Source organism: Cynoglossus semilaevis, chromosome 5 (assembly GCF_000523025.1).
Source record: "Cynoglossus semilaevis isolate Cse_v1.0 chromosome 5, Cse_v1.0, whole genome shotgun sequence".
In the NCBI taxonomy this organism is placed as follows: Eukaryota; Metazoa; Chordata; class Actinopteri; order Pleuronectiformes; family Cynoglossidae; genus Cynoglossus; species Cynoglossus semilaevis.
In genome coordinates this window covers 14,279,299-14,290,947 of record NC_024311.1, presented here as the reverse complement: position 1 = coordinate 14,290,947, position 11,649 = coordinate 14,279,299, and the positions used below count along the sequence as shown (strand labels likewise).

Sequence of the window (11,649 nt, the reverse complement as noted above, 5' to 3'; positions counted from 1 at the left end):
GGGCGGCGTGGAGGGGGGGGGGATGGGGGGGTGGGGTACTGAGAGTGAGAGAGAGAGAGAGAGAGAGAGAGTCTCCCTGTCAGTCAGACAGTTCCTCACGGCTCAGTTCTCACAGTACTGGTCCACCACAGAGGGGGGATGTGTGAGGTCTCAGAACAGCGTCACTGCTCATGTCCAAACCACCGTGTTTGCTGTGAAACGCGCATTGTGGGGTTTGGTTTGGAATGTACAGGACAAACACAGTGGCTGGCAGGGTGCCCAGACTGAGAGAGAGAGAGAGAGAGAGAGAGTCTCCCTGTCAGTCAGACAGTTCCTCACGGCTCAGTTCTCACAGTACTGGTCCACCACAGCGGGGGGAAGACAGAGGTCTCAGAACAGCGTCACTCCAAACCACCGTGTTTGCTGTGAAACGCGCATTGTGGGGTTTGGTTTGGAATGTACAGGACAAACACAGTGGCTGGCAGGGTGCCCACACTGAGAGAGAGAGAGAGAGAGAGAGAGAGATGGGGTGTCACACAAGGTAGTGCACCAATAGACGCTGGGATGTGTGAGCCTGTGGTGAATGAATGGTGCATAGTCATCCGTGTGTATTGTTCTCCCTCCAGCGGTGAAGTATGGTACTCCTGGGTCGTAATGATTTTATAATTCCAATTGATGGAAATATGAATGATACAGACACGAATTTCAATCAAAAATTTTTTATATTTATTCTTTCTAATTAGCTGTCAATTCAAGCTATTTTTTATTTATTTTTAATCATAATATGTCCTATCAATATGATGCCACTTTTTGTTAACTATTGCTTTAACTTCCTTGTTTTATTTTCAATATTACTTCAACTTCTTAGTCGTTTTGTGTTGGAAAAGGCATTTATAAAAGAGCGGCGTTCATTAGTGACGATACAAGTTCACGAGTTCCGCCTTTTAGCCTTTGCGTTTGGTAAAGAATGTCCGTCCTGCGCCACCGTATCCACGATAAACAGTGACAGGCAGCTGTTCCTGCGTGTTACTGTCTGAGCTCACGTGTGCGACTGATTTTACCGTTAAAACAACAAGATGGAGCCTGTTATTAAAATAAATCCCGGTAAGTGTCGATAGTGTGTTTGTGTCTCCCACGTTGTATCGAAGCTGCATTACCGTAATGTAATAGCAAAGCGGGTGTTAACGTCTAGTTTTTTTGGGTTTTTTTTGCTCCAGGTGCTTCAAAATGGGACATTCGACACAAAGTTTGGGACTATATCGAAGAAAAGAACCTGGCCAACTTCCCGAGGCCTGTTCACAACAGGATTCCGAATTTCAAGGCAGGTTAAATTGTTGTCAATACATTTGTATTAATTTCATCGCGAAAGTACGGAGGTAAAAAAAAATTACTTGATTTTGAAGGTAAAGAAGGGGACATTACATTCAAATGGAATAGAATAATTTTTAGTCAGTTCTGGCAAATGTGGCTCGTGGTTTTGCTTTTACTAACTTCAAATATTTAGTTACTCCCAGTCATGTTTGGCTAAAATGAGTTTTTTTGCTATGTTGTGCAGTTTGTCGTCATTTTGTTACGTTCTGGTCTTTCCTCGCTTTTGGCTAACATGTAGCATTACTTTTCAATGAGCTAATCTCGTCTTTAAAACAAAATGAGAGGTTTTTGTTTCACTATTTTTTTCACTCCTTGTCGTTAAAGAAAGTTAAAACTTATATTGTGTTGATACTAACTTTGCTTTTTCTTTGTTTTACCAGAGAAGAGCCCAAAATACGTGTATCGCAAAATTATTTTTTTATAATTTTTATAAGAATTAATTTTTTTTAAACTTAAATAAATGTTTTAGTTGAGTCATTTAGTAATGAATAAGCCTGAAGCCAACTTCATCAGTGTGGATAAACTGTTTCTGCTTCACATCCATATAATTATGAGAGAATTGGAATGAAGTCAAGTTGCTGAAGGCTACCTCCAGGTTTGGTGATAACGGGTTCTAAACATAAAAAAACAAGGGGGGCAGGACACATTTCAACTGTCACCCATGAGGGTCAATATCAGTGTCAGGTTGTAAACTTAGACATGTGCACAGCAGCTCTTCACTGACAGCCTAAGAATTAATTCAGTCTGTGTGCATTTTTTTTACTGTGCATTTAATGGGCTCAGGGTGCAAACCAAGCATGCAGCCGACTGGCATTTCTGCAGGAGTTCAAGTCCAGCCACACAGTCAAAGTAAACCCAGACAGACCTCAGCAGCAGGCGCGCTTTGTCACTTTAGAAGTAAGTTGCACAGTAAAACATGACGTCAGCTCTTTGTGTTTCCTCCTCTTCCTCCTTTGAACAGGGAGCCTTCACGGCCTGTGCCAAGGTTTCTGAGCTGCAGGTGTTCCCCCAGACTCCTGAGGTGAAGGTGGATCCAGATAAACCCCTAGAGGGCGCTCGTCTGGCAGTGCTACAGGTAGCACTGCAATTTGGAGGACAGAAAAAGAATCAACCTCTAGTATCCCAAACTTTGTGTTTCAGCTTTTTTTTTTTGTTTCAACCATTAAGAGTAATTAAAAACAGGTGCAAATTTTACCTGTTTAAAGCCAACTATATCTGCATATGCAGTGCACCTGGACTCTGATGTAAATGTTTATGGTTGATGGTTTGTTTAGTGAACATTTTCCTGAAGTTGTTATATATTTTAATATGAAATTTTAGGTACGTTTTAGCAGATCATGATGACAATAATGTGAAAAATATATCTTATCCATCCATATAATAAACTGAAATTAGGTTTTGCTTTTGCTAAATTTTAATATATGGCATTTCTCGAGTCCAGAATCTGCTACTTTTGTTAATAACTGCTAACATCTAGGGTCAGGAGTCATCCATGTGGTGCCTGGTAGCCCCCATGGACTACCTAAGGTGCCAGCGGAGTATGTTCTAAAAATAAAATTAGTCAACAAGACTAGAAGACTAGGTCAAAAAACGTACTGCTACTGTGGTTTTTGAATCAATTAGACTTAATGATGTACAAATGGGTGCAATGACCGTGGTAAGAAGAGTGTCTGCTCAAAAAGGTGGCTGACCCCTGGTGTAGAGAATGACCTCTTGGCTTTTGACTTTGCAGGCCCAGAAGACTTTGCTGGTCCCAACTCCCCGCCTCCGTACTGGTCTTTTCAACAAAATTACTCCTCCAGAGGGAGCCAACAAAGAACAGCTCCGTATATGTGCTTCTGCTCAGGTTTGACTTTAGCCTTTTTTATATGGTCATGGTTGAAAATATGGATAAAAATCCATATCATATATATTTCCTTTTTTGTCTCCACTTGGCTTCCAGGGTGTGAAAGACTTTAGTGTTCCTGTAGGTCTGGAGGCAAAGGTGAAGATCGACCTGGTGGTGGTTGGCTCTGTGGCAGTGTCACCTAAAGGTACATAAAGATTTTGCGAGATATACTGTGTTTGGAAGCAGTTTAAATACAGAACTGTATTGAAAAATAAAAAATACTCAGATTTGTTAAGTACAGCAACCCTGGTGTAGCATACAGAGGAGTAACTCTGCAGTAGCCTGAAGCAGCTAATGTTTTTATCCTCATCAGTTTGTGTTTACAGAGATTATTAATCTACTACAAGATTCACGACAGTCACAGCTGTATCACTCCATGGTAATTTAATCCCTACAAAGAAGTTAAATTGGTAAAAAAAATCGTGGTAAACCTATGACTCAATTATCTCATTTTTCCCTCGACTCTGCCCTAATGCTCTATTGTAAAGGATACGCTTTAGACGTGGGACAAAATACCCTATAATACTTTTACCTCCGCTTCTGCTGCCATCTAGTGGAAACATTTGACTTTGACTTAATATGTAAATAGGGAATAAGAGCTTTGTTGTTTTTAAGTAAAGCTAAAATAATGTTTTTTAAAATGATAATATATAGTATATGTATAATTAAATATATATAAATTATAAAAACAAATTGTTGGACTACATTGAGAATGTAGTGTAATGCTTTTTACGAATACAGTTGAAAAACAAAAATAGGAATGAGTGACACGTGTCACTGTTTTTCTTTTTTTTCTTTTTACTGCGTTCTGCCTCCTGGTGACAGTCTCCTCACTCTCAGTATAGTTTGGTCCTCACCAGAATGCCTGCAGACAACCAGGTCACACGGACATACCTACATACCAGTGTGCACTCATGTCCGACTCTGAACAGCACCTGGTTCTCATAAGGGATTTTCTCCGTGCTCCCATCAGATTACATTTAATTTGGTTATTTTAAAAAATTGAAAACACTGCGACTACCTTTAACCAGACAGTCTGCTGTGATAAAGTGTATTTTCAGACTGAAATCATTCCTTGCACTATTTTTAAAAATATTAAATGTGGTGCAGATGTTGGTTATTTTATCTTCATACATAATGAGTGAGTCAGTCATTACTGTCTGGGCAGACAAGACAAAGTTCTGCCTCCAAGGTCAGAGTCACTTTTAGGAAAAATGCTTAAACTCATCTCCTCATTGAAATACATAAAATACCATTGAGATGAACTAGTTCTTTCTCGCTCTCTCAGCATTACTCAATAAAGATTTTCTTCACATTACATGCGCTGTTAAATCTTAGAGTCTCTGTTTATATTTCTCAATATGAAAGGTGGGAATTGATGAGAGCTTTTTAAAACTAAAATGGCTGAAATATAGCTATGGTTAGAGGAAAAACAGTTGCTGGTTGATGATGATCTTGTGTTAGAGGCTTCATCAGCATCTAACCATCAAAATACTTTCATAAATAATAACTTTTTGTTACATTTTTTTCACATTTTATAGGTTTCCGCATTGGAAAAGGCGAAGGCTACGCTGACATGGAGTATGGAATGATGGTTTCCATGGGAGCAGTAAACGACTCCACTGTGGTGGTCACTGTTGTCCATGACTGTCAGGTGGGTCTTCGCTGGAATTTTGTTTAATTGGAATTTAAATACTTAATCAAGAAAGCCTAAAACTTTTGCACCGTGAGAGAAACTGACTCATAGCTGTGTCTCTTCAGGTGGTGGACGTCCCAGAGGAGCTGATCGAGAGTCACGACCTGATCGTAGACTACATCCTCACACCCACCAGGGTTATTAAGACAGACTGCTGCAAACCGAAGCCACAGGGCATCTACTGGAATAAGGTGTGATTATTATTTTTTTTAATTGTTACTATTAGTTCACAGCAGGACTAGACAAACTATGGCTTGGGGCCTGGATATGGTCCATTGGGTTTTCTGATCCAGCCCGTCAAACACTGGTACAAAGTTAAGGTCAAGCTAACATTGAAGACTGGTTTTAATGTGTCATCCATGGCAGTGCGTCATTTGTAATTTCATTTGATGCCACTAGATGGCAATATACACAATTTGTCTCTGCTGGAGGCTCTCTCTACTTCAGAGGTCCTTAGCTACCTGTAAGTTCCTACAGCACGTAAAAAAGCGCATTTATTTTGGAAAAAGACAAGATTCTCAATTTCATCTGATTGCGTGTACGGACACAGGTCTAGTTTGTGTGATACTTTACTGAAAGGCATGCACACTTTATATTACTCAAAAATTAAAAACCTAATTTTATTTAGACTACTCTGTGTTTGTGAAGCAGGTTTTCCTGCAGTGGAAGATAACTCTGAAGTAAACCGGACATTAGAATTATCAATGTCAACATTCCCCGTCCATCTGATACTGACCAGGAACGCTGCCAAATTATACACCTTATTGTGGCATGTGAGCCAAAAATGTTTACCCCCTCCCCTCCCCCAGTTTACAGTGTATTCTCCATTCAACAGGAAGTCATGCGTTAACGTGTTTTAGAAAAAAAGTTTTTTATTAACTTTGTGTTACTTCTCAAGTGGATTTATTCTATGACACAAAAACAAAACAAACAAATTTTTTAGTTTATTAATTCCATGTTTATTAGACAAAGAATCTTCTCTATTTCTTGAATGGAAAGTTTTTCTCACATCCTCTCCAGTCTGAAGTGTTCTCTAAACTGATTAAGGAGGACACTCCTTTCCTTTCCGTCCTTTTCCTGAGGTCAAATAACGGCTGTGACAGTTGGTTGGTTCACAGATAGTTCTGCATGGAATATGTATGAGGCAGAAACACTGCCCTCTAGGTGACAGAGCAGTGTATGATTTCTCAGTCAAAACAGTCAAACAGTTCAGGTTAATTTACACCTGTATTACAGTTGTCAAAACTGTGGCCCATGGCTCAATTTTGGACTGGTATTACATGGCTTACAACTTTGTTTTAGTTAATAATACTTCACCCTCGAGCTAACATGCAGCTCCTGGAAGTTTTTTCCTTCTATTTTTGTACCTCAATTTTATATGTGCTGCATCCATGATTTTAAAAAAGCCTTAAGATTTATATTCTTTAATAACATGAAGTTGATATTGCTATGTGTTGCTAAATTTAATTTACCAAAATATACAAGTGGATCAGTCAATATGCTAAATGTTACCAAGGGTAATCAAATGTTAGCCAGTCAAGAGGCTCAAAGCAGTGTATGATTTCTCAGTCAAAACAAGTGGATCAGTCAATAAGCTAAATGTTACCAAGGCTAACCAAATGTTAGCCAATTAAGAGGTTCATGGTTTACTGGGGAGGGCAGAGAGGCCAAAATTAAAATACCTGAAGTCCTGTGCAATTGAATATACAGTATGTGTTATTTGAATACCTTAGTATTTCATTTAAAGTAACAAAGGTACAAAGGTTTCAAAGGTACATTTGAAAATGACACGAGGACCTGTTAAATTGTACACAACTGAATACAGTACATACAGTAGGGGTCCCTGCTCTATCTCTTCATCAGTTTGGGGGTCCGTGACCGGAACCACTTTGAACAGCCCCGTTATGAGGTTCCTGATGTTGATTAAAAATGTCAGTAAACTTAGTCGGACATTCTCAAGAACCCCAGCCAACCAAAATAAAACTCCCTCCAGTTTGTCCTTCAGGGATCTGGACTTTAAACGGCCCCTGATTTACTGACACTGTCAGAGACACTTCATGTGTTTTTCCACCTGATAATTTGTCTTTAATTGGACATTATAGCTTATTATTCTTATCATGTGGAGAGTTCTGTGCCTTACCGCAGGGCTTTCCTTCAGACACTTGTGTAAGTAAACAGGACCTAGTGACCTCACAGGCAGGAAGGCCACGTCTGACCATCAAAGGCTGCGCCGGTCGGCCCGGCTCGGCTCTGCAGGGGCACGGGAACGACGGGTCACACAGGCCAGCCTTCAAACAATAGCCCCGTATATCCTTTACAGGACTGGTCAGCTTCAAAGGCTGCCAGATGCCTTTAAGACCCAACAAATCAGGACCGGTCTTTATTTTTAACTGTATAGGAAATGAAATGTCCTGCTGCCGTACGACTGTACACTGGGCTGGGACCAGTCCAGAATAATAGCCAATTAATTTACCATTTTTCACCTATTGCTCTCACTCCTGTGTTGTTGATCTGCTTTGATCAGGACTATCTGTGTTCTGTTTTGCCGTGACTCAGTCTTTCCAGTTTGTGTCTTCAGCTGGACGTTGAAAAGCTGCAGAAGATCCCCATCCTAAAGAAACTGCAGGCTCTGGAGGAAGAGGCTGGAAAGGATGTCACACTGGGGTCGGTGCCAGCTACTGTAGCAGGAACAGTAGCCGCAGCAGAGCCTGCTCCACGTGCAGCTCAACCCAGAAGACAAACCAGACGCAGGCCGAGGCTCAGCTCACAGCAGGAGGAAGAGGAAGAGTTCAAACAGGAGTCCAAACCGGAGAGGAAAACAGAGGGAGAGCAGAACTTTAGACAGCGCCCAGCCCGAGTGAGGAAAGAGAGCAGAGGAGGTGAGGAGAGAGCAACCAAAGGTAGAGGACGTGGAGGAAACTTCAAGGAGAAAGGCCCAGACGAGAAGGGAAGTGAAGGGACCGCATCTGAGCGTAAAGTGCCCCCAACTGTGACCACGGTGTACCTGGGAGGGATCCCCACAGGGCTGAGGGTCAGTGAGCTCAAAACTGTCCTCAGAGAGAAGGATGCTGTTCCCCTGAGGCTCACCTGGCAGGGAGCTCAGCACAGAGCCTTCCTCGACTACAGCGACCCTGAGGCTGCAGATCAGGCCCTGGAGGCCCTGCAGGGTCTCAATCTGGACGGTCAGGGTCTACAGGCTGAGCTGGCCAAGAGTCAGCGCAGGGGCAGGAGGTCTGGACAGTCCGACAGGAGACCAGGACCGGGAGCAACCCAGAAGTTTAAAACGTCAACGACTGAAGAAGAGGTGGAAAAGTCAGAGCAGTGAAACAGAACCGTGTAGACGTGTGCTCACCCACAGGGCTCACGTTCCCCCAAGTGCTATCATACACAGCATTAAAATCCATTTCTGAACAAACAAGCCTTATCAGTTACTAAGCAGCACAAGGGAATACTATGATTTCCTGGTTTCAAAAATTGAGCTCAAACATATCACATAGAAAGCTTTAAGACATTTAAAAAAAACATCTGAGAAAAAAAAGGAAGAAGAGGTGGAAAAGTCAGAGCAGTGAAACAGAACCGTGTAGACGTGTGCTCACCCACAGGGCTCACGTTCCCCCAAGTGCTATCATACACAGCATTAAAATCCATTTCTGAACAAACAAGCCTTATCAGTTACTAAGCAGCACAAGGGAATACTATGATTTCCTGGTTTCAAAAATTGAGCTCAAACATATCACATAGAAAGCTTTAAGACATTAAAAAAAAACATCTGAGAAAACAAAGAAAAACAGCCATTAAAAAGCTCCGACATATCTACGCCAACAGTAAGGTGTCAACAAAGACGCTCACTTTCTCCGCATGACTGGACGAAGAACTCAAGACGCCTTCAGGCCAGACTGACCTCTGGGAAGAACCACCTGGAGAAAGAGCAAATGGACTAGACGCAAATATTCGGTCAGAAAAGTGAGAATATCATCTCGTTAGAATTTTTCTGCGTTTGGAGAAGGAGAGGCGTAGAACCCATAGAACACTGTCTCCTCTGTGGGAATCCTGTGAACCATGAGGGAAAACAAAGAACATTGGAACATTTTGGAAAGCAGTCGTCAACAAACTTGATCAATATCACACTTTGGTGCTTACTTTAAAACTGGTGAAGAACTTCAACCAAATCCTGACTCAGCTTCCAGTAGATTTATTTATGAAGTGAACTGAAGATCGTTGATCATTTAAGGAGAACATGAAATGAGGTCACACGTCGCATAATGAAATATTCAACTGTAACACAGAGGTTACTGAGGGCAAAATATGGCTGCCGGGGTCAGTGGGGTCAACCCAAGAGTTAAATAGCTTATGTTACAGAACCACTGTTCTAGACGGTGTGGCTCATACACATCTTAAGTGCCTGCTAATGGAAAAAAAATTACCATATTAGGAATATTCTTATTTTATTCAAAAGCCTGTTTATAAAGCAAGGTAAAGAAATGAATATTTACCGTAGATTAGATGTCACATTTTTGATCCCATTTAGAGGAAAAAAGGTAATTGAGTGAAAAGAGTGATTCATCATACTTCTTACTCATCAGTTCCTTGATGTACTCCTCTCATCTTCCTAACACTGGTTATTTACTAGCGCAGTTTGACCGCCCTCAGCTGACACAGCTAGGCTCTCCCCACAGTTCTGTAACAACCCGTTACAAATCGTTTACTTTGCCATTTTACAGTACATGAGAATGTTGTTGACCATAGACTGTTTGTACTGTAATATTGTTTGATACGGGATAATTTTTTTTTTACCGTTATTAATACAGCATATACCTGGACGTCCTGTGAGTTATTTTTTGGAAACTGTTAGCAATATTAATTTCCTATTCTTCAAGGGAAATGTTAAGCTATCGTTTGAAATAAGCTATTTGTTTTCTTGGCTAAATTTTAGTTGTGACAAAGTTTTGCCCGTTTGAAGGCTAGCCTTGAATTTACCAACTTGGATTGTGGTAAAAGTTATCTATAGTGTAATAATTAGTAATACGTTTTCTGCTAAATGGGATTTGAAACTATGTTCTTCCAATTGCAACTCGACGTCACATCCATGTCTTACACAGGGTCTGTACATGTACATGGACTACTGGCTGTTTCTGTTGCGCCACCTACCTTGTAGAAAGTGGTGTCATCCACGCTACATGTCCTACTGCACTTGTCATGCATTTGTTTGGAGAATAATTTGACTAAATACTTTGACTTTGTCTGTTTGTAATTTTGTTGGATCGCTCCAGGATTTCAATGATTTTCATGTTGAAACTGACGTCTGTGTTTGTCGCCAGTTTTCTCAGAGTTTGTTACAGTCTCACATTATAAGATAAAACACGAGCTCCTCCTCTGGTGAGACACTTCTGGAAGGTAAGATCTATTTATTGGTGCTTGTTTTTAAAATTAGGAATATAATGAAGAATAATATACTTTACAGTATTTCACCTTTAAGGAAATCAAGCTGGAAACTATTGTGCGGAAAACAATAAAATCACAAATTCAATTTTATCCAATTTTGCCTAAAACTTTTAAGTGACTTAAAATGTAAACATTATTTGAGTTACTGGCTTTTTTGCCTTGAAAATTGTATCAAACACTTGCACTGGAAATGATTTGGCTAACTAAATTTAGTGTTATATTCTGGCTAAGCTTTTCTAGTAGTATTCATTCTTACCCTTCTTTGGCCAGCTTAACTTTTTTTTTTACTTGATATCTAAAGTGTGGTAGCAAATTGCTAACAGTTTTGGTAAAACCTTTAGCAAGTGTTTTAAAGCCGCCTCTGTGGTTTATTGTTTGCTCAGTGCTATCTTTCTCCTCCTCTCTCAACACTGAGGTATTTCAGTTTGTTTCAGCAGTTTTTGCTGTTTTCTGGGCTAACATTTTGAGCACAACATTTATCCACTTTTGGGCTGAAAGAAGAGACGGACAAACTGGTGATTATATTACATTTTTTTTATAGCCACTTGACTAGTAATCAGCTAACTATCGTTTCATTTTAGCTAACGTAGAACATAGCTATTTAAGAGTACAGGTTGATGTTTTAGCCGTTAGCATCATATAATCATCTGTTGCTGAGTGAGAGTGTGAAGAGGGTCATGTTCTGTTGTTGACTAGCTGTTAGCTAATATCCTAGTATTTTTTTTCCATTTAAGCTTGTCTCTGTTTTGTCAAGCTAAGAGGAGGCTTATAAAAAAAAGGCTTCCATGTCAAAGGAATGGAAGCTCTGTGAGACGAGCAGCTGTAAACTGTATAAAAATCACCTTTTCTTTTAATTTAATTGCTCATTTCTGACCCTGCTTTTGCAACAATCACACAGCAGCAGGCGCTATTGTGTGTTTTGAAAGATCAGATCTGTTTTTCGTACCATTTCCATGTCCAGCAGATTAACTCCATACACCCAGGACTGTACTGCTGGTCCTCTGTATATCTGCAGCCTTTTTTTTTTTTTCTTATCAGGCACAGATGTTACCTGTTAAATGCGTCGCCCCCCGGTGTCAGTCGCTGCCGCAGAGAGGTGTCCTGTTTTCCCCCCCGATCGCCTTTAGACACAAGCCACGCAGCATGTCTGTCTGCACAGGCCAGGCCTCGAGCTTTTTATGGAGCTGTCATCCAGGGCTGGCTGGAGAACAGCTGTGGAGACCTCCACCACCATCTCTGTGTGTGGGTGGGGGGGTGGGTGTGCGGCCGCCCG

General features: G+C 40.8%; 1 protein-coding gene across 4 annotated transcripts; it reads left to right on the top strand.

Moving 5' to 3' along the window:
• Positions 1 to 925: 925 nt before the first annotated feature.
• On the top strand, positions 926 to 10,174 carry mthfsd (methenyltetrahydrofolate synthetase domain containing). 4 transcript variants are annotated; one of them, XM_025055707.1, is made up of 9 exons: positions 927 to 1,083; positions 1,197 to 1,300; positions 2,312 to 2,425; positions 3,083 to 3,196; positions 3,293 to 3,383; positions 4,780 to 4,892; positions 5,000 to 5,125; positions 7,513 to 8,229; positions 8,474 to 10,174. In XM_025055707.1, exons 1-9 carry the CDS (start codon positions 1,056 to 1,058, stop codon positions 8,501 to 8,503), a joined length of 1,437 nt encoding a protein of 478 aa, XP_024911475.1. In that variant the 5' UTR covers positions 927 to 1,055; the 3' UTR covers positions 8,504 to 10,174. The 4 variants fall into 4 exon arrangements, with proteins under 4 accessions (XP_008308865.1, XP_024911475.1, XP_008308863.1 ...); XM_008310641.3 differs by having other exon boundaries at positions 7,513 to 8,238; positions 8,483 to 10,174; XM_008310643.3 differs by lacking the exons at positions 2,312 to 2,425; positions 8,474 to 10,174 and adding an exon at positions 2,134 to 2,247 and having other exon boundaries at positions 926 to 1,083; positions 7,513 to 8,447.
• The last annotated feature ends 1,475 nt before the right edge of the window (positions 10,175 to 11,649 follow it).